Raw genomic sequence first — 23,467 nt, 5'->3', positions numbered from 1 at the left:
CACTTTATCAAATCTGTGCTAATTAAACCTTTTTTTTTCTGACTTTGTTAACCACCCATCCACTGTCTCCTTTTTGTTAGAGAAAAGAATTGAACATCTTTGGTTACTTGAACTCTCCTACTTGCTGGACTGAGTTGCTTTCTTTTTCATTTTTCTTAAATATTAAACTTTTTCAAGTAAAATTCCAATATTTTTATCGAAGTTCCTCCACTTAATTATTTTATTCAACATGTTTTTATCCTTAAAGATAATTTAATCTCGTGTTATTGTCATATTTTATATTTTTATAATAGTTTTTTTAACTTTGAGAATTATTATTGTGGAGATTAATTTAGTTTTGCATCGTTTAGTAAGGTGAGATGTTTCTTTATTTAATTATTTAAGTAATTTGAAAATACATAAAAAATAATATATTTTTCTAGTGTAGTGTCATGTAGTCCTACAATAAGTAGACATTTATAAGTTAAACCCTTAAGAGAGTAGAAGTCGGACGATATTGACCGAGAAAAATAGAAGTCTTAGAAATAAAATTTTGTTAAGGCTTAGGTATGTTTTCTTTTAAGAGTTGATAAGTATAATAAAGTATTGTGTAACTCACTTGGTAAGAGTCATTTAATGGGTTATGTGGTTTTGTGTGTACATTTTTGCTAGAACATATTCTTAGTGAGAGAGTTTAAGAGAAAACCTTAGTTTTCATATATTATTTTTGTTTAGAGGCAAAAAGGTTTTTTTTACTCCTATTAATTTGGTGCATAAATTAAATAGAAGTGTGTAAAAAGCATAAACATGCATGAGTAATATGAATTGAAATAATAAGTCAATAGTTTAAAATAGGTTGACAAATTTGAAAATCAATTATGATATTTAATAGGAGATATTTTTCAAATATGCTAAACTAAGTTAAATTCTTGTATTATTTATTTTTCTCTTCTTTTTATTATATTGTTTTCGTTTCACTATTATAAGATTTAATATAAACCAATTCTTAACTTTTAAGATCCATCCTCGTAAAATTCTCCTGAATACGATATTAAGTTAATTATTTAGCCTTAAGTATTCTTATTCTGAGTTCTTAAGGGCCTCATATTTATACACATATTTTTTTTTTTCAATTTATTTATCTCTACTATCTCTCATGTCCATAGTATCCCTTTCAATTTCTAAACGAGTCTTACAAAAAATATCATATATTATATGTTTAAGTAACACTTTATTTATTAAATTATGCTTTTTTATTTATAGAATAAATAAAATATAAAAATTAAAACATTTATTTACATTATTGTACAACTGTTTCAAAATCTATTTATAATTTATAGAATAAATAAAATATATTATTTATTAGTAACAGTTTAAAATATTTTTTATTTATAAATAAACTATATGTTTTTATAGGAAGAGGCTCGTGACATTGTACCATTGCATAATGCCCCAAGTCATAGCAATTGTTACACCCAACATTGCTACATGACAACGTTATAGGTCTGTTGAATTGAATGAGTCAGAATTATTTTACAGTAACACTTTACCAAAATAAACACGAAACGGATGCAGTGAGGAAAACAGAGTCTGCAAATAGAATTTGTAGAAGTTTATTTGGGTTTGGGCTTTTAACTTCAATGTAAACCCAATACAGCTCAGCAACATAAATTGTAAAGTGCGGGAACGTAAAAGCGCGCTGGAGGAAATGTTGCTGGGAAGTAACTTACAGTTTTCTCGGTGGACTTTCTTCAAACACCTTCCGACACGAAAATTCAAATTAACAACACTGTGTCAGCACAAATTCGTAGCCACTCTCCCCCACTTCGCAACGCTAAACTCCCACAAGAAAAATCAGATTCATCTCTACGTCGACACTCTTCTTCAATGGAACAAGGTATTCGATATCTCTCACTCGTATACAACACAACTCACACTCTCCCTGAACACTTGCACATCGCAATTGTAATTTCAGCGCATGAATCTCACTGCTGTTAGAGAGGTGAATGATGTGATGGAAAGGCACGTGGAGGACTCCCTCGCGATTTTGCCTCCGCTGAGCGATTGTTACCGCTCGCACTGCGGCTCTTCATGCGATAAGTTGAGTCTCGTCGACGTTGGAACTGGCGCTGGCCTTCCAGGAGTAGTTTTGGCCATAGCTCGCCCAGGTTTGTTCTTATGTGATGTATTCAATATCTGGATTGTGTCTTTGCTCAGTGGAGTTCGTCGTGATATGTGATTCAATGGAATAGAGTGGGATGTAACGCTGATGGAGTCTATGAACAAGAGATGCGTCTTCTTGGAGCACGTTGTCGGTGTTATCGGTTCCTCAAACGTTAAAATTGTAAGAGGAAGAGCAGAGGTAAAATATACTCCCGTTCTTCTTATAACTAATTCTGTCTGAATATTTCTTATTTTTTGTTTGTCTATATGCTTCTTTTTATGCTATTTTAAATTGTTTTCCTTATAGTATTACATTTCTTTTTGCTAAGGGTCTGGGCAAAATCCCCAGAACCACACTTATTTATTAATCGTATGATTAAGTACATCGTCATCTTCCATAAAGGAGTAATGTGCACAATGAGGAATAACATAAAAATACAACTTTCTCTAGTACGCAATAAAACATGTTTCTCAAAGAAGTCAGCGAAATGGTTAGCTTACCTTTGAATACAAATAAACAATTCTGAAAAGTATCCCTCAATTTTCCAATCTCATTCAATAGCTCAAAGAATCGACACTCCAAGTCTCAACCAGAATTCACCAATCTAATTATTTCAAGACAGTCAGACTTCACAATTAGATTCTGCAGACCCTTATTACGGGCTATTAACAAACCATGAAATTAGGCTCGAGAACTGAACAAAGAGAAAGCCCACGGGAAAATGCTTGAACAGAAGCACAATTATTGCAGCAGAAGGGACCACGGCACCATCACACAGGGGACATTATCAATATCGGTGCTACATTTATTTCTTGGTGTTAGAAAGGAAAAAAAATGAGAGAATAACCAAACACGATTTTCCATGGTTATATTATTAAAGCAATCACTAAGGATATTATTAACCTGAATTGACATGGATCACGTTTCTTAAAATGAAACACTTCCAATTCCCAAAGATCTTTACATTGCTATTATGTTTTGTTTTACTTTTTGTCATCTAACCTGTGATAATTTCAGTATACCTTCTACTGCCTGAAAATATGACTTGTTCTGTGCATAGGGCAGAATTTAGGGCAGAATCCTTGCTTCAGAGAGCAATTTGATATAGCAGTGGCCAGGGCAGTTGCAGAAATGAGAGTATTAGGTACATTGAGCACTTCCTAATTTAGTTCGTTGCATTGACACTTAGCGATCTGTAACTACTTTAGTGTTTGCTTTCTATTTTGCATTTCCAGCTGAATACTGTCTTCCTTTGGTTCGTGTTGGTGGGTTGTTTATAGCTGCCAAGGGTCATGATCCTGAGGTATATGTAACAGCTATTAAACAATTATTTTTCCAATTCATATATAATGCGTTTAATATGCCCTCGTCGATTGCTTTATTTAATATTACTTTCGCTGGTATTGATAATGATTAATGTCCATAACCTTGAAGCTTACTCCTGCTCAGGAGATTACAATTGAATACTAATATTGAAGGAGAATTTACGGACCTTGTGCTGAAATATAGGAGTTCACATGTCAAAGAAGTATTATATCCATGCATTCTCTAGTTTGAATTCATTTTTATGGTGTAATGCTGATTTGATAATGCCCTTAGAAGATATATATATATATATATATATATATATATATATATATATATATATATATATATATATATACGTGTTAATAGTGTAGGAGTTACGGAAAAGTTTTTTATTATTAATATTTCGGAAAAAAATTTCAAATTCTTCTAGCCAGTTTGCCTGGTGCTGGAAAAGACTATTGAAAAAAATAGAAACTGGAGGCTATTTTCACCGTCTTAAATAATTTGATTTGACTATTGACTATTTAGTTTGTTTTTATTCCTCTTTCCCTAGATAAACTTCAACTCAATCATTCTTTGCAATGACTCTCACAAGTGACTTATGTGTCGTCTACACTTCGAAGTTAATATGAAAACTTTGTTACTGACTATGTAAATAAATTATATCTCAATTGTGCTTATATTATTTGAGTTTAAATATGTTTCTGCCAGCACAAGGATTTTTACTGTCATTTAATAATGTCTCCGCAGTTGGCACATCATTTAACAAGTTAGACTTCCTGCATAGTGATTGTGCTGGTCAAGTTCTTTTAGTAATTTGTCAATGCATGATTGGCTGATAGTGTAAATATCTAATTGAATCTGTTATTTTTTATTTTTTCAAATGAGTAAATTTCAAATCAAGCTGAGTTATTTATGTGGCTTTTCTATTAATGTCCCTTGGACTTCTGAAGTTGTGAATCATCTATTTCCTACATAATGAATTTGGATAGGATGAAATTAAGAAAGCTGAAAGTGCCATCCAGAAGGTGGGTGCATCTCTATTGCAAGTTTGCTCAGGTACACGGCTTTAAACTCCGCTTTTGCGATATAAACTCTTGTATCGAGTTAAAAATTTCGAACATGTTTATATTCTTGGAATATAGGTTTTGAAGAATTCATGTTCTGAAATGAATCGGAGAGATTGATAGTTTCCTAGTCCAACAGCGCTAAGCTGCTAACCAACACGTAAATATATTAGTTTTATAACAAGCTTAAAGGGGCAAACACCAATTTTATGGATTTGATACCCCTTCCGACTCCCTTTTCAGTTGAGTTTTTTATCTAATGATTCTAAAAAATGATAGGGAGCTTAAGGTCAATGTGGAGCGGCCATGGTTGCCGATGCTCCACTGACTTCTAGAGGAGAAAACTTCACGAGGACTTGGGGTAAATTGCCATTTTTCTTGACAAGCGTACTTAAGCCTCGACAAGTTTTCTAGCATCGTTGCTGGGAAATTATAATGCCTATTTTAATTAACTTGTATCTTTTTAATGTAACAGTTTTGTATAAGTGTTTATAGACTGTAAACTTTAGAAATTCTTGTTATCATTTCGAACCGTGCAGTTCTACAATTTGTATGTGGAAAAAAACTCTGGCTGAAGATAGTTGGAGATTCTTCCTCGTTTTCATTTTGTACTATAGAATGATAGAAGATAGTTGTTCTCATACACGCACGATCCAAATTTGGATCGTTTGCTTAAGAGAAAACTTATTCAACTTGGAAAAAAAAAAGAGTAGAGGACAATATTCGTTTTTGAAACCATGTCAATTCTACATCCAATGGATAAGTTTTCTCTTAAGCGACGTGTGATCCTTCTTTGGATTCGGTGTGTCTTTGAGAATAACTATCTTCTATATAATGAAAACGAGAAGTCTTCGAATATAAATGTACATGTCAAAAAGGAAGTAGAGTCCCAGTAAGCTTCATGCTTTAAATAGTCTAAGTTGAGGCTTATATGGGTCAGGCCCACGTCAAGCTCCTCCTTCTCCTCCATGTTAAGCTACTTCTTAAACTCCTCCACATCAGGCTACTCCTTCTCCTCTTGATGACTGCAATGAAACTTAGCTTGACCCTGATTGTAATGAAACTTAGCTTGACCTTAATAAAATTCAACTCAGGGAGCCAGATTTGGGTCAGACATTGATGGCTACATAGACATTTTTGACCTGTTCCATTTGACTCCTCCATTTCTATTTGGAGACTAGTCGATGTGATACTTCCAACACACCCTTAAAATTAAGACATATACATCTCGAGCATGGGACTAGATCTAACAAATATCAAACTTTGTTAGGATAGACTCTAACTCATCCATGACTCTGTGAAGAAGTGAACTTTAAGTCTAATTGAACCCACAAAACCGACTTATAAGGTGAAGTTTGCACCTATTTATATTGTGAATTGACCTTATCACTATTGATGCAAGACTTCCACCACATCCCTGTCACATCAAGGTATATACATCTTGTACATGGGACAACACATTAATAGGTAGTCCGATAGTTACTTGATAGCAAGTGGAACATTCGACCTAACAAGTAAGAAATCTCGTTAGGATAGATTCTAACATATGACTCTGATATCATGTTAAAAGGTGGATTTTAAGCCTAATTCAATCCTCAAAACTGACTTTTAAAATGAGGTTTATACTCTCTTATATATTGGGAATTAGTCTTATCACTAGTCGATATGGAACTTCTAATAATTAGAATGGACTATGAGGATCCATACACACTTTTCAACATTCCGAGAGTTGAGTGGAACCATGAGAATTTTAATGAATATTGTAAATAAAAAGAGTTTTAATAAATTAAAAAGTAACAATTTTTCTTTTGCAATCCATTTCTATGTATTTGTTTCGTACCTGGATTATGAGGTAGCTTGTAGAAGTAACATTGCATTGATGTTGTCATTTCCAGTGGAATCGCAAAGCCCATATGGTCAGCGAACAGCTGTCATATGTTCAAAGGATCGTCCTACTCCATTGAAATATCCCCGTGATCCAGGTACACCAGCTAAAGAGCCATTGTAGCTAAGTTAATGCTAATTATGTTGGCAGTGTTTTGTTATTTTTATTAGCCAATCCCATCACTCTTTGAACCATCGAGAATCATTTAAATTTGCTACCAAGAGGGGCTTGTAGTGTACAACAATGGTTAGAAGCTTAGTTTCTGGTGCTACGACGTCGTTTGGAATATGCTACAATACCTGCATTTACATCTTTTTTGCCTATGTATATAGATAACGACACGGAAATTGCAAGCTGTCTTTATCTTCTTCACCTCGCCTGTCATGTATTCATTACTCATTTGCTCCATGATTGGAATCTGGAAGCAAATGGTTTGTGCACATTCGTTTTCCAAACATTTACACTACTAAACACCATAATTATGAAGATGATTTCTATCTGACATGTATAGATGTCTACGTCTGCAACGAACACGTTCAGTTTAGAAATGAGATAGCGATACTTTCACAGTTTTTTTTACAATATTTTAACATTATTTGTGTTATTTTGTGATTGATCCAAAATTACTCAACAATCAATAATAATAATCATAAACACCAACATGAATCAATCATAGAATAATAAGTAGATGATGTTAAAATATTGTCAAAAAATGTTGTTAAAGTATCATTATCGTTAGCAATGTGATTGTTTTAGTTTGTATTTAGTTTGTAGCATTCCTACTTCCTAAATTTTGTCTGATGTTTAAACACAACGCAAGAGATTCAGAAAACGATACGCTGGAAATCCAGGCATTGGAAAAATGATTGCTACCGTGTTACCTAATACCTTAGCCCTTCTGGTTTAAATACGAAAAAAACCTTAAAAGAATCTAATAAACAAATAATTAATAAGATTCTAGATTGAGATCCTGTTATTGTCACGCTGATGTTTAGTTGCACTAGAAAGTAATAATTTTTAAAGCCTTTCACATTTGTTTTATTTTTCCAATTTGAATAATGGTGTAATTTAGTCCCTTTCCTAAGCGTTGTTGAATTGATGGTGGAATTTAATAAATAAAGAGATATCATTTTAATCGTAAAGTAATTCGTTATTTACGAATGAAAATAAGGAATAAGTTATTTTAAATGTATAGAGAAGTCACAAAATTAAAAGTTCTGTGGGATAAATTTCTCACAGAATGAAACTACGAAATATGAAGAGAATATTAATATTTCAATTCTGTTCCTTTTTTAATTTAAAGTAACAATATGTATCATTATATTATTAAATCAATTGCAAAAGAGGTGTTTTAGTTTTACATATTTCAAAGTAGCAAGTTTTCTATAATAGAAGAGATAAGGTAGATTAATATTATTTTTCTTTTGTCAATTTGGAAATCTAATTTTGTGTACTTATATGTCATCAATGAAAAAATATAGTAATGCTTATATTCTTCTTTAGAATGGACACTTCTAATAATAAAGAAATGATTATTGCTAGACTGTGGGCCATTATTGATACGGGAAACAAGAGAAGAAAACATCTTACTAGAGAAGAAATTTTTAATTCTTGGAGAGTAAAACTATGAAAAATGTATAGGATATAGTTTTGATCGTGTAAGCACATAATTTTTATATATGCAAAAAAAAATCTAAAAACGTCTAAATTAGTGTATAAACATTCAAAATAACTTATATATAGCTAATAACATGAAATCAAGTGTTATTTGCATTAATAAAATTATTTTAAATTATAAATGAATTGAAAATTTTTAATTATGAAATGGTAATGACATGTTATTGATATTAAAATTGTTGAGTTTATATTTTGATCTATTAACTTAATTTTGTTTAAGAAAAGATTAAAATATTATTGATAGAAATTTTGTGATTACAAAAGTGCAAGAAGATTTAGAAATATAAATAAATTTTATTTAAAATTTTAAAATTGAAATTATTTTGTATCTAAATCATGTACAATAATAAAATATATTATGTTGTTTTAGTTTTGTTTGTTGATTTAATATCACTTTTATTTTTGTAACAATTATTCAATGTTTTTGTCAATTTATTTTATTTAATGTGGTTTTTATATTTCTTAAAAAATTCAATATGATTCATTTTGTTATATTAAATTTAATTAAAGGGTAATGATTTGACAGACACATGGTACATCATTTAACATACTTACTTAGTTTTAGAAGAACATGTGTCATTTTCCATCTTTTATGTTTATTATTTGCCCTTTTTCCTCTACAAATCATAAACATCCAGCCAAAAACTTTTTCATTATGGGGACTTTCTCTTTTGCCTTTGCAGCTTCGCCTTCAGAGCTTTCCATTATTGGAATATTCAATAAGATGATAAATAATAAGACTAAGAAAATGTGAACCACAGCAGAAATTATTGAATATGTTGTTTTGGTCCAATAGAAAACATATTTAACATAACTTAATTGAGTCTTTTAACATAAATTCTATAATCAATGTTAAATAGGATGCAGTTGAAGCATGAACTTTCACTATAGATTCAACATCCAATGCTAAAAGATACTTTCAATATCAATTATAACTATAATTTTCCTTTCAACATGAGTACTTATTATACAAAACCAACTTCTCTATCTAGCAACAAATCCCAAAAGAGAACATTTTCCTGATGTGGATATCCTCCAACAGTATCACTTGTCCTTTAACACACCAATCTTTCACTGGTTTGAGTTTCAACCTTCTTTCCATGGAGGACTCAACGTCTTACGTTTAAAAATGATAGTCAAAGAAAACTCTAAACATCCTCCAATGGTTTGAGGAATGGATAAATTTTGGACTGCGTTAATCTTTGATAAGTTCAAGGCAACTTCTTGGACAAATATGATGTGACCAAAATTTTAAAAGTAGGTAAATACTGAATTTCAAATTCATCCTAAAAAAACATTTAAAAAATATGTTGGCAAAAAGAGAAGACCACGAAGATCGATATTTTGACAATGATAAAAGTAAGTTTAAGAATTTAAATATTAGTTTTAAACTTTCAAAGTGTTTTATATTTATATTTACTGATAATCGATTATCACGTAAAGAAAATAATTTTTAAAAAAATTTCTATGATAATCAATTATCACCTTCTGGTAATCTATTATGACATTGAGATAAAGTTTTTCAAAAAGTTACCGTAATAATCGATTATCAACTGTACTTGCAAATAGACTTTTCAATTTTTGACCTAATTCTCAAAAATAAAAGTTTATATATTTTATCTAAACCTAGTTTCATAAATAATTTTTCATTTAGAGATTTAGAGTTGTGTTGCCAAAACGTATGTGTTTTGTGAAAAAGAGCTTTGTAAGACCTAGTGTGGTAAAACAAAAAATTTCATTAAATGTGATATTGAGTGATTGAGTGTTCTTGTTGTTGTTATTAGAAAAAACTGATCATCCTTTGTGTGTTTCAAATAATGTGTTTTAATTACTTTTGTGATCTGGAAAAGTGTTGTTCATTCTGATTTCTCCAAGAGAGTTGTTATCTAGACCTAACATATATTTTATATAATTGTAAGTTGTGATTAGTGATGAGTTAATCTTTCTTTAAAGAAATTAATTTCTTTATCCCAATTAGTATAAAATTAATTATGCAAACTTTTTTCCTGTATATTTTATTTTTCTTATTATTATTTATAAAGTCAATTTTATTAATTTTATTGAGTCTAATATTATTTCTTTTAGTGAAACGTGCTTAATAAATATTTTAGAATCTAACTGATTGGTTTGATATATTTTGTATCATTACTCATTTGCATATTATTATATTTTGATCATAATTCTTGGTAACCGACATTTCTTGTACTAGTTAAGTCCATTTGTACTATGAATATGTTTTATACACGTAACATTATAAATTCGAAAATAATGCTATATGGGGGTATATAACTAATTTTAGTGTTATATTCTCGTTCATATATATATATATATATATATATATATATATATATATATATATATATATATATATAGATATATAGAGTTGATGTTTAAGATAATTTAAATATTTTTTTTATTAACAATGTTATTTGACATTCAATTTATTCTTACTACAGCCTGTCGCACATGTTTTGGAAAACTTGGATCCCAAATATCTTAAAGCATACTATTTTATAGAAACAATTTGAATCCATTCACAGGTTGCATATTTCCTAAGGAAATGCATTATGTTACTTTCACTAAATATCTCCATGAAGAAAATTAAAGATTAATGACATTGAATGTGTACAGCAACTTGCACATATAACACAGTTTCTTTGTTTTGTTTATATCTCCGTAACATTAATTACATTACTATTATGTCATCTTACACTTTCTGTCTAATAGTTACAAGTAAAAAATGAGCACATAAGATGGGAAAAGAGGGGAAATTAGGTGGAAAGAAGAGGAAGAAAAAGCTGCCAAACTTTGATATCACAGTTCAAACTGCCACTATAGAGAAGAAGAGATACTTGGGAAGGCTGATCGGTGTGATAAAGGGTTGCAGTTAGGGTCTTAATAGGACTCATATGTCCTTCCAAAACAGCTAAGCAGGAATACTCCTTCTCAATCCCTCTCCAAATACGCACCGTTTTATCCTCAGAACCGCTACACACCAAATCCCAAACCACACACAAGCAGAGAATGGACTTGGTGTGCCCCCTCAGAGCACCAACCACCACCGACTTTCCATTCTCTCCCTTCTCCCAAACCAGTATGGACCTATCACATGCACCAGAGTACAACACGCATCCATCACTGCTAAGAGCCAAAGCGTTAATTCCTGACCTGTGTTTCTCCAACGTCTCCACCACACAGTGTTTCTTCTCCCCTTCCCTTTTTCTCCAAACCCTTATTTTCTTGTCGGCGGATCCAGTGTACACCTGTCCCTCCTCAGAAACTATCACAGCGTTTATGGCGTCCTCGTGCGCGTTGCGCACCGACTCCAAGCACGCGAAGTCTTTCGTCCGCCAAATCTTCAGCGTCCGGTCCCAAGAAACGGAGTACAACAACTTTCCGTCGTGGGACAAGGCCAGGGAGGACACGGTGTCCACGTGGTGAACCCAGGTGCACTTCTTGTGCCGCCGAATCTGAACGTGATTCTTCGGGATCAAGATTTTGGTGACGCGGTCCCGGAGCGTGGGGAGAGTGGCCACATGTGTGAACTTCTGTTGGTCGTGGTCGTGGGTGGTGATTCTCCAGACGCGGATTTTGTGGTCTTGGTGCGCGCTGAAGAGCTTGTTGGAGTGGACCACTATGGATTTCACGGCACCCGTTCCCGCGGTTAGGAGGTTGGTGTTTTGTAGGTTTTCGGAGAGGAAAATGGTGTGGTTCCAGGATCTGATTTCTCTGTCGGAGGAGCCTGCGTAGAGGAACTTGCCGGCGAGGGTGAGGGAGGAGGCGTAGGAGGAGGTGTGGGGTTTGAGAGTGGCGAGGCACGTGTGAGAGGTGGTGGAAGCGTTGAAGAAGTGTGAGTGTGAGTTGAGGGAAGGAACCGAAGCGAGACTTGCTTGCGAAGAGAGACTATTATTGGTGTCGTTGAAGGATGCCGTGCGTTCCATGGTGAGAAAAAGCGATCTGGTTTAAAGGAAAGAGGGTTTTTGACTTTATATAAATGCTGAACAGAAATTATTTGGTACTTATACAGCTTCCAACATCATATACCTTAGTGGGACATGCATGGAGCTACATATACAGATATACATGCTTACATAGCCCAGTTACTCCTTAGATTTCTGTTCAAATATCTATCTATAATTACCTACTTCTTATGTTTTGCTTTCTGTAAAGGCAATCATAATTAATTTACCAAATTTTTTTCCTCCTTTTCAAGAACTGTAAGAGTAAGACTTTCTGTCTGTTTCTGTCAATTTTTCCTTTTTAATCCACACTGTTCAGTTGAAGAAATGGAAACCAAGACAATGATTTCCACCGATAACGTGATCATGAAGAGAAATTGTATCCGATGGTCATCATTTACTTTTTAGATTTTGTGATTAGGGTTACAATACAAGTACAATGATTTACATTTGGATTATGTGCACGTGTTTCATGACCGAAGATAACCCAAAACCAGAATATCTAATTGGATTTTCTGTATAAATGCGTATAATAGATACCCTACCCACACTTGACGAAATTGTTCCAGTTTAATCAGTTGGTTTAAGCCGTAATTTCAAATTCAAATTATTAACGGGCTTCATATTGTTAAGGCATAGCTTTCGTCATTAAAAGTTGGGGTCAACCTCGATAGACTTTTTGTTCATCCATAATAAAGGAATCACCCGTCGGAATAAAAAATTCGTACAAGATATTACAAACTTCGATGATAAAAAAATAAAAAATACGTTAGAATTTGCTACAATTTTATAACAACCTTTTAAGTTAATAAAAAAAATTCAATTATCTTAACCTTGTTGCTAAGCTTTGTAAAAGTTCTCCAACACAAGGTCGTGCTGCATGAGGTTGTGTTGTTTTCCAAGTATGTGATTTCTAAATCAGATCCACCGGTAGTTGGCAACAAAGAGCATAAAATAATCGGTGAAGATGGATGTGTCAATGGCTATGTGGGTTGATAACAATTGCACCAGCATGAATCATGGTGGTTGTTACTATCATCTTTTCTGGCGGCTCTGCAAATGATGCAGTTTCAACAGCATCAATTAGTCTACACGAAGGAAAGATACGTATAACAGGGACATTAAATAAAACTGTCGGTCATATAGACAGAGACTGTTGAATATGTCTTAGAATTATAGCTTGGCCAACAACCATGGAGACCCAGATAAACATAAACAATAGAAAAAGCTATGAAAGTAGGCATTTAGAAGACGATGCCAACGAAGAAACAGATGGAGTAAGTTAGAAATAAAGCAGACTGATCGCGGAAAAGATGGGGGAAAGAACAGCATAGACATCTGGTGTGTGATGGCTGGACCAATAGTGTGCTTGTCCTTGTGTCTCTTCCAGTATTACACAACTTATTTTACTCAAGGTGCAGGTCCCCTACATAATGTTTAAATGTCCACCTATATAATTTTTCATAAATATTTTTCTCTATTTAATTAGTTTCAACTACAAAGTCATCCCAGATGACTGATTTGTAAGATGAGGTTTGTATCTCACTTATATATCATAAACTGAGATAAATGTCCACAAAAATCTTATTAGGATTGACTCTAAGTATAGTTCTGATATTATATTAAAAGTAGTTTTTAAATCTGAATCAACTTCATAAAATCGTAAGATGAAATTTGCACACAATTATATATTATAATTTAACATTAATTTAGTCGATGTCATACTTCCAACCTGTTTCACATAAACAAACCGTGATATATACTGTTAGTGTAAAAGGATCTATTTTAGCTTCATTTAGAGATTTTAAGTTTAAAGTATAAACGCACAGTTTAGTTAAATATTTATAAGACAAAATTAGTGTCCTTAAAGATTCTATTTTATTCCGATAAGATTTTTCTTCTTCAGATAAATAATATATACATTGCTAATTAGAAACCTAACACGGCAGGTCAACTCAACCCATTTGGCTTTAACTAACTAGCCCTTGGTCCCATATGTATCCATGCATGCCCTTCTTGTCTACTTGTCTTCATCTATGTCTCACTCAATCCTTGTCAATTTTCTTATATATATATATATATATAGACACACACGCACGTTTCTCGGCTCTTACCATACTGTAATAACAGTAAGCATCTTTCTTTACGGTAGTGATGCAGATCAACAAAAATGAAAATACACTCATGATTTTTATCTTTTTTTGTACAGTATGATCATCGTCTTTTTAGTCATATATCCGAGTCAACCTCAAAACTTGATGGTTACGGAAATAAATCGATTAGTGATAAGTTAGAAATTAACTTTAATGATAACTAATTTACAAATGTAAAGTGTGATTTTAAATACAGATTTAAAGTAAGAAAATAGGAGATTTGTATTTATTAGTATTATTAATGAAAGTTGAACTGATGTTGATATTGAAGTTTCTTTTTTAAATATCTTTTTGAATAATAATGAGATAATTAACTTGTACTTCAAAATATCTTTTAGACCCTTCACGTGACTTTATAGAGTTAATATCCATCTTACATTCCAAAACAGTTTTTTTCTTTTTAAATAATACTCAAGCTGCCTTTGATGGGAATGATGAACCCTATTAAGTTGGGAATTGTTTTTGTGAACCCATCATTGAATTTTGTTAGCCCATAGGGTTTGCAGTTTACGGTGAGTTTCTTCATAAGTCATAAGCAGTGGAACACTCATTTTCTTGGAGTTTCCGTTTTCCACGCCCTTTGCTCCCATTGGAACAGATCTTACATTGATTTGGGTCCTTCATTTGATAGATGCAACGCCTTCATTAATTTTCTCTGTCCCACCATTTATAACTGAAGCTCCACTTTTCTTCTCACACCTTCAATATTTCTTCAAACTTCTACAAAACTCTTGAATTTCATCACTCATTTATCCTTAAGAAAAATATTTATATAAAAAATATCTCTCTTCTTCCATTTTTAAACACATGGGAAATTCAAATGAGGATATATATGAACTCAATTGATTTGTCCCAATTAGAGCACTGCATAATGAATTTGAGAGGAGATGGCAAGAGATATGTGTCGGTGTGTTATATTTGATTTTATTCTTCATGTGGTAGACAATGATCACATGTGTGTGAACACGAAAATTAAATTTCAAATATAAAATAGTTTAATTTTTTATTTAGTATATATAAGATAAAGTATATTTATAGTAAAAATATCTACTTATAAATTCATATAGTTGTTAAGGTAAAACGTAGCAAAAAAAATTAAAATGGACATTGAAAAATACTTTGAAAACTTTTATTGAAAATAAATTTTATTCTATTTTAAATATATTTAATAATAATTTAAGTATGTCTTTCATGCCCTTAACTTATGTGAATTCACATGAATTGAATTAGGTGAATTCACATGTATTGCATTAGATTGATTAGCTTTTATTCAAATAACTAGCGTGTTTTTATTCACCACTATATAATTGTCGGATAAAAATCATGTATGCGTGGTCAAAATTTTTTTTGTAATATCGGCTAATATATTATGTAAACTCAAAGATAGTTTTCAATTTGAATGTGATGATTTATTTCACCATGCACTAACTTGTTTTTCTTCTATGAAAATAATTACAGCATTGATAACTAATTAAATTTCATTTCTTTATCAAATTTTAATAGAAAAATTTACATATTTATTATTTATTATCAAAACTTATTCAAGTAAAAAATAAATATTAAAAGTTTAGAAATTTGTCTGGTTATGTGTGCGCTAATAAAAATATTGAACGGTAAAAAACTAAAAAGAAATCACAAATTAAACATTAAAAAATATTTTTATAAAATTTGTTAGAGTAAATAAATAAATATTCAAGAATATTTCTTATAATAAAAATTAAACACATTATTTAAGAAAACCTATGACTTTATTTTATATTATTTTTTTCTTAATTTTTCACTGATGCATATATTATTGCTTTAATTTTAAAATATTTTAAAAAGTATTTATGGAAAAAGTCTCATTTAGTTAATGAAAATAAGTAGTGATACTTCTTTACTTTACATATTTATGTATAAACTTTTTAAAGAAAAGGAAAAAAAAAGAGAAAATATCATCAATAACATGATAGGAAATATAAAGATATTTTTAACAAAAAAAATAATATTTTAAAGTCGTGGTTTGAAAATAATGAAACTCAATTATTTTAATATTGAAAATATTAATACAAATAGTTTTTTTATAATCAAGTTTTATTATTTTAAAACAACTTTTATATGATCCATTATTTTAAAATTACAAAACTTATTTATAAGAGTTCTCTTTTCTATTCATCTATTTGAAGATCTGAGATCATTTGAGTGATTCTCGTGGTGAGTTCTTCAAGTTAAATCGATCAATTTTTTCGTTTGTGTAAGTTAGTTTTTTGCCTCTTTTCTCTCGATCCAATATGTTTTATATTTGCATGCAGTTCTTCTTTTGGTTGCATGTGTCATTTAAGTCATCAATATAAGTCTCTACTTATCAGTTATCATAAAATTATGTTTTGATTGTTGTTGTGATGTTTCTACATATGGATAGAATATCATGTGGGTTAGAGGCATTTTGGTGTTTTTAGAGTTGTTCAAGTTGGGTCATAGGTGAGGGAAGCTAATTCTCACATTTTATATGTTATGTTGTTATTGAAAAAGTTGATTGTGATGTCATATGTTGTGAACTTGGACTAGGAAATTTGGCTTTGATTGGAATGGTACTCCACTTTATTTGTTGAATATGTTATATAATAGGTAATTAAATTATGCTAAATTGTGTTGTTTGATTTGTTGGGTGGTTCCGATTTTTTGTGAAATGGAAGAATTCTAGGTTGAGCAATTGGTCAATTTAGTAACCTAAATTTTGTTAATTTACAACTTTGTTGGGCGGTAGTTTTTGTCATTGAGTGCACTTGACTTAGAGAGCTCTAGTGGCCCTAATGTTGAGCATTGGTATTCACCCTTGAGCGCTCTCAAGTTAGAGAGCTTTAAGGGTTGTTAGGGTTGAGGGCCAAGCTGTATCTCTAGGCGCTTCCTTGACAGTGAGCCCATGTGAGCTTCAACATTGAGCACTGATTTTCACTTTATGCTATGTTTTATTGTTGTTCATATTTTGTGGTTATGTAATTCTGTTATTATGTTGTTCGTGGTAGTTTTGATATTATTACACTTTAAAAGGGTATGAATAGATGTGTTGTAAGACATATCCAAAGAAGGAATCTTAATGAATGCGTGACTTCTTTAGTACATGCATTGATGTATGGATTCAAACAAGGATGTATCATGAGACTCTAATAAGCATTCACATTCATATAAAATAAAATTGGTTATGTGGTGAAAGTAGTAGGAGCTCTTGGTTTGAAGATAAGATAGTGGCCTAAAACGCGAAGGAGATTAATCTTGTGAATCGTAGAGTGAAATTCATTAGCAATGATTCTGCAGAGCAATAGAGATCACCATAAGTGCATGTCTCGAGTAATTCCAACATTAAATGCATGTATTCGGATAATTGAGTGTATAAGAGTCTTTCGTTATATAATTTATATCTATATGATTGTTTGGATTGTATTTTATTGTGATATAACATGTTTAATTAATATATGATATTTCTTTTGTAAATTAGCCTACTCATTTGTGTTTGTTTGTCTTGTTTGTGATTGTTTATTTCTTTTGTAATGATCACCTTATCGGTATGAGTAGATGAAAATATAATTATAAAGGTATATTTGGAGGGCGAGGAGCCAATGTTAAGGTTGACGGTATTTTAATAATTTTCATTCTTAAAACTTAAAAAAGAAAAAAAGAAACCCCCGAAACCCTTACTCACCTCTCTCATTCCTCTCAATCTTTCTCTTTCATCTCTCTCACTCCAACATTTTCTTCTCTGTCATCTCTACTGAGTCATTGACATATTCACCTTCAGTCAAAGGTTCATTCAAGATCTCTTCAATTTCACCATCTTCAGTAATCTCTGTAATTTCATCATCTGCATATGTTGAATCATCACCTCTAAAAAAACCCTCCAGGCCAATTACCAATTCTTTCGGATGTCATTATGCTTGTGAAAATTAGATAAAATTATATACGACAAAAATTATAAAATGAAAACTCATTATAAAGTAATTTTTTGTAAGAAATTGTTTAACAACGAGTGTTTCTGATTTTTTCCAGGCCAATTACCAGTTCCTTTGATGTCATTATGCTTGTGAAAATTAGATAAGACAAAAATTATAAAATAAAAACTCATTATAAAATCATTTTTTGTAAGAAATTGTTTAACAACAAGTATTTCTGATTTTTTCCAGGTCAATTACCAATTCCTTTATGCTTGTGAAAATTGGATAAAATTAGATAAGACAAAAATTATAAGATGAAAACTCATTATAAAATCATTTTTTTGTAAGATTGTTTAACGGCAAGTGTTTCTGATCCTTTCAATTGAGGATACAGTAGGGATTACAAAGAAAAGATTGAAGTGAGAAAGATAAAAGAGAAATGGTTGAGAGGAATGAGAGAGGTGAGTAAGGGTTTGGGGTTTTTTTCTTTTTTTTAGTTTTGAGAATGAAAGTTATTAAAATACCCTTAACCTTAAAACTTAAAATCCATGGTATATAAGGATATTTTTGTCTACTAAAATCCGGTACACTTTGCTAAAATGTACCAAACTAAAAAAACAGGTACGCGCGTTAGCAAACACAATATATATATATATATATATAAATTTTAAAAAACTTATGATCAGCATAAAAAAACCTTATATGAAAGTTATGAAAAAACCTATCTATAATTATAAAAATCTATGCTTAAAATTCCTCCTTTTCCGATTTGACCATATCTTTTAACTTAACCAAATTTTAATTATAAAATTACTTACAAATAAATAAAAAATATTTATATTAAAATTATAAAATATATTTATATTTAATTTCATAATTAAAATAATAATAATTTTATATTTTTAACTAGAAAAAAAATGATTTTTTATCATTAATTACAATTAATTGATTTTTTATTAATAAAATTCAGAGCATTTAATTCGATATAACTGCTGTTATGAAGTAGAATTTTAAGTGTCTATAAGACTTAAGTCTCTTTTACTTTACATTTTTTAACTATTATTTTTACGACAATATTTTAAAATGTATAATTTAAAAATAAAGCTTAAAATTAATAATAATATTACAAAATAAAATAAGTAATTAAAAATAAAGCCAAAATAAGTATTGATAATATATAGAGAGATTAATTTTTAAATTTTGATGATTCGGAATACCTGTTATGTATATTATTCAAATATTATAAATTAATTTTTTTTATTAAATATCATTAGAGCATTTGATTTAATCATCCAAGAATTATTACAAAGTGATTAGGATTTTAAAAATAAGACTTATCTTAAACATCAACATCTCAATTATTTTAACATCTCAAAATTTATCCATTATTTGTCATTATATAAATTTATTAGGATTTTAATCTAGAAGATGTTTATGTATATTTAATAGTTTTTAATTGTGACGGGAGTGATTTTATGACTTTCTGTTATTTTTAGTTTGGATATTACGAATTCAAGCATTCTCTTTTGTCAATGATTTGACTTGAATGCAATCAGGGATTATTTTCTAAGTTATGTAAAAAAATTCTTATATCATCATAAGATATTTCGCTATCACCAAACTCAGGTCAACAAATATATTCTGAACTAATCCCTTTGTCGTCGAAGCTTCTGCACATGAATAAAAAAACAAAGAATTCAAAACGTAAGCACAACCGTGGATGGATTGATCCAAAACTTGCAGAATTTTTTTTATTAAACTGGTCAAATAAACTTCTCAAAGAGAAGGTTCAATGCAGACGTCAATCTTGAACCTGACCGCTTCAAATTTCTCCATTATACTGCTGATGAATCATGAACAAATAGCTTCTGTATAATAATGTAATTAATGCAATAATCAAAAGCGGTCACACATGACAAAATTAATAAAATTTCTAACCTTTGACCGTTGGGTGTAGTTGATTTCTGATAAACTACCAGCAAAAGCTTCTTATAAAAACCCTTGAATCAGTTGAATCATCGTAAAGCAATTCATAAAAGTTGAGAAATGGATGGAAACAACTACAATTCCTGGGCTGATCAATGGGACGATGGACCTGATCCTGTGACGGTTGGTTCCAGCAATAAAAACAGCAACGACAAGACAACCAAGTACAAGCAAAAGGTCGGAGAGGGTTTTGGCAAGACCAAAGCAGTCGCCTCCACCGGTGTGAAGAAGTTGAAGGATGGTACTTCCGTTGGCCTTCACTGGATCAAGACCAAGTATTCCAAAGCCACCAACAAACATTAATTTCACCATTTCTACATTCTTTTTTTCTTTCTCTTTCTTTCACTTTAATGTTTTCTGTCTTTTCAATTTCATCCTTCATGTATTCGTTTATTCTTCCTAGTTTGTAGTTAAGTATGATCATGTACATATATGTTTCTGTATCAGTTTCCATGCTTGTTAATTATGCTAATTATGGTTCGTGTCTAAACTTTATATAGCTGACAGTTTATGGAAAACAATAGTTTATTTATTATAATTATTTTTTATGTTTTTAAGAAAAAAATGGTAAAAAATTATGTGAATTATATAAAAGATATCATTTTTTATTGATTAATATTTGTGTATGAGCTAAAAAATGAAAACTGAACGGAAATCTTCTGAGTTGTCTACCCTAACCATGATTTAATAATACATCAACTGTGGTTGGAGCGATACATTTTGTTAAATGAGCAATTTAAATGTTCGCCTTAACGTTTATTAGATAAAGAGTATTATAGTATTTTATATTTTTATATAGTATTTAGGAATGGACATCCTATAGTCCAAACTATATATGATAAATAAATTATTAAAATAAGAAAAATAGCAGAAAAAATAATATATAAAATCGTATAAGGGGTGTTATTAGGATGTTTGGTAAGAATGAGTGACATTTGTATTATTACTCAGCAATTTAACTTGTAATAATGTGCTGGTTAAATGAAATTTGGTTTATTGCTATAATTTGGTTTAGTGCACAATGTGGATAAATATTTAGTTAATTAATGTAACAGAAGTTAGAAAAGTGATGTTCTAAATCTAATAATACAGAAAATATATCTGGATTCAAATTCTTACATAAGAACGTACATTTATCCAGTAAACAAATAAAAATTTAAATCTCATTAGAACAAAGTTAGCAAATAATGTATCGATTTTTATTATGAATCCAAATCTATAAAAAAAATGTTAAAATAATGGTTAAGCATAGATAAATTGAAAAATAAGTTAATTGACTGTATGACTAAGACTAATTATGAATATGCAAGAAGTTAAAAACACAGTTCTTAACAAGTTTGATTTATCTTCTTGTCTTTAATTTCTCTTCTGATTCGGTAGGAAGATACATTGTTTATACTTTCCTAAAATCATTATGATCATAACTAAAGAAAATATATTGAATAAACTTCTCATTAAGCTTAGTTTATTTTTTTTATCTTTAAGAATGAATGTGAATGGATATTTTATCGTCAAACACCCTCAGATTACCATGAGAAATATGTTTTCCTTTTCATAGGCTCTTAGGGGACATCACCCATCAAAAAGAAGTAAAAGAAGAAAGGTTAATGAAATTGAACATCTTATCCCAAAAGGTTTTAGTCAATTTTGTGCTGTCGTCAAAATGGGTTGAAACCGTAAGTTAACCCAACTCACAATAGGTTTGAGCCGGATTGGGTTGAAAAATAACACAAAATTTTTTATGCGAGTCAATTTTGATCCGATTTACTAAGAATTCGGCTCACACGGGTTGAACACAGTGTTGGGTTGGGTTGGCTCATCAACCCACCTATTTTTTTTTAATTAAATTAAATTAATTATTCAAATCTTTTTTTTATTGAAATCAAACTAATTAAATTAATTATTCAAAATGCACAACCTTTACTTAGCAATAGAGTCTTTTGCGATGATGTCTTTCCAAAAGTTCTGCTCTGCAGATAAAACGTTAAGATTATAGATTAGATAATATTATAGATGGAGATAAAGAAGAAGATGCTTCAAGAGAGCATAATACTGTGAATTTATCCATTCAGGACTCCAATTTAATAGATGAATACTATTATAGATTGGATAATTCAGGAATATATAATTTGTTTTATCTTGTTTTTAGACCTATCTACAAGCATGAAAGTTTTATCTTGTGCTATATATTTTTTTTTAACGGCTATATGTAGTTTCTTGGTCAAACGGTTGTGTATGTCTCATTAAACTAAATTGGCAAAATTTTATGCTTGATAGCTTATAATATATATAACAATATATTTTTTTGTTTCATTTTCTTTTATATCAATTGGTCTAATTATTATTGTTTCAATTTGATCGATCAAAGTAACATGTTCTAAGAATATGAGAAGAAAAGGGTGAAAAAAAAGTTAATTAAGTGAGCCAATTAGCCAACCTATTTAACCCACCAACCCGTGGTGGGTCGGGTTAGGTTCGAATTTTTTCGGCTCGCTAATAAATAAGCCGGATTGAGTTGACTCACTAAGTGGCCAACCTGTAGTGGGTCAGGTCAGGTCGAGCCGGGTTATCCGTTTTTACAGTTCTACAATTTTGCATGATAGTATGAATATAATTTTATCATTAATTGTGTTTCATTTCAAGGTATTTTTGAAATTGTTTTATCAAACTTATTGTCATATTTTTGGAAATATTATTTAGAAATTATTTATTTCAAAACAAAAATGCTAGCCACCAATAATTAATTTAGCATCTTCCAAGTGTAAACATTAGAATGAACTAAATTCAAGATATGTAGTCTTTTGTGAGAAAAATAAGTGTGAAAAAAGAATTTATATTTGTTACCAACAAGATAATCAAAACAAATTTCGATATATATATATACATATACATGTATATGTATATACATATGTATATATATAATTAACGCGTGTACGCCTGTTTTTTAATTGGTACGTTTTAGCAATGTGTACCGGGTTTTAGTAGACAAAAATATATAAGTGTGAAAAAAAAATTTATATTTGTTACCAACAAGATAATCAAAACAAATTTCGATATATATATATATATATATATACATATACATGTATATGTATATACATATACATATATATATATATATATATCTACATATATATATATATATATATATTAACGCGTGTACGCCTGTTTTTCAGTTGGTACGTTTTAGCAATGTGTACCGGGTTTTAGTAGACAAAAATATCTTTATATATCATGGATTCTAAGTTTTAAGGTTAAGGGTATTTTAATAATTTTCATTCTCAAAACTAAAAAAAAAAAAAAAAGAAACTCCCAAATCCTTAGTCACCTCTCTCATTCCTCTCAGCCCTTTCTCTTTCATCTTTCTCACTCCAATCTTTT

At 30.5% G+C, this 23,467-nt stretch overlaps 3 protein-coding genes across 3 annotated transcripts; 2 read left to right on the top strand and 1 right to left on the bottom strand.

The window, feature by feature from the left end:
• Positions 1-1,614: 1,614 nt before the first annotated feature.
• Positions 1,615-6,889, top strand: LOC108336468 (uncharacterized). The gene is made up of 7 exons (XM_017572940.2): positions 1,615-1,876; positions 1,955-2,147; positions 2,232-2,341; positions 3,209-3,287; positions 3,379-3,446; positions 4,444-4,510; positions 6,414-6,889. Exons 1-7 carry the CDS (start codon positions 1,688-1,690, stop codon positions 6,524-6,526), a joined length of 819 nt encoding a protein of 272 aa, XP_017428429.1. The 5' UTR covers positions 1,615-1,687; the 3' UTR covers positions 6,527-6,889.
• Positions 6,890-10,722: 3,833 nt separating this feature from the next.
• On the bottom strand, positions 10,723-12,041 carry LOC108340392 (protein JINGUBANG). The gene has a single exon (XM_017577753.2). The coding sequence runs from the start codon at positions 12,019-12,021 to the stop codon at positions 10,852-10,854; it is 1,170 nt and encodes a 389-aa protein (XP_017433242.1). The 5' UTR covers positions 12,022-12,041; the 3' UTR covers positions 10,723-10,851.
• Positions 12,042-20,095: 8,054 nt separating this feature from the next.
• LOC108341462 (uncharacterized) lies at positions 20,096-20,576 on the top strand. Its single transcript, XM_017579142.2, has one exon. The coding sequence runs from the start codon at positions 20,147-20,149 to the stop codon at positions 20,387-20,389; it is 243 nt and encodes an 80-aa protein (XP_017434631.1). The 5' UTR covers positions 20,096-20,146; the 3' UTR covers positions 20,390-20,576.
• The last annotated feature ends 2,891 nt before the right edge of the window (positions 20,577-23,467 follow it).

Source organism: Vigna angularis, chromosome 1 (genome assembly GCF_016808095.1).
Source record: "Vigna angularis cultivar LongXiaoDou No.4 chromosome 1, ASM1680809v1, whole genome shotgun sequence".
Classification (NCBI taxonomy): domain Eukaryota; kingdom Viridiplantae; phylum Streptophyta; class Magnoliopsida; order Fabales; family Fabaceae; genus Vigna; species Vigna angularis.
This window is presented reverse-complemented; position numbering and strand designations above follow the sequence as displayed.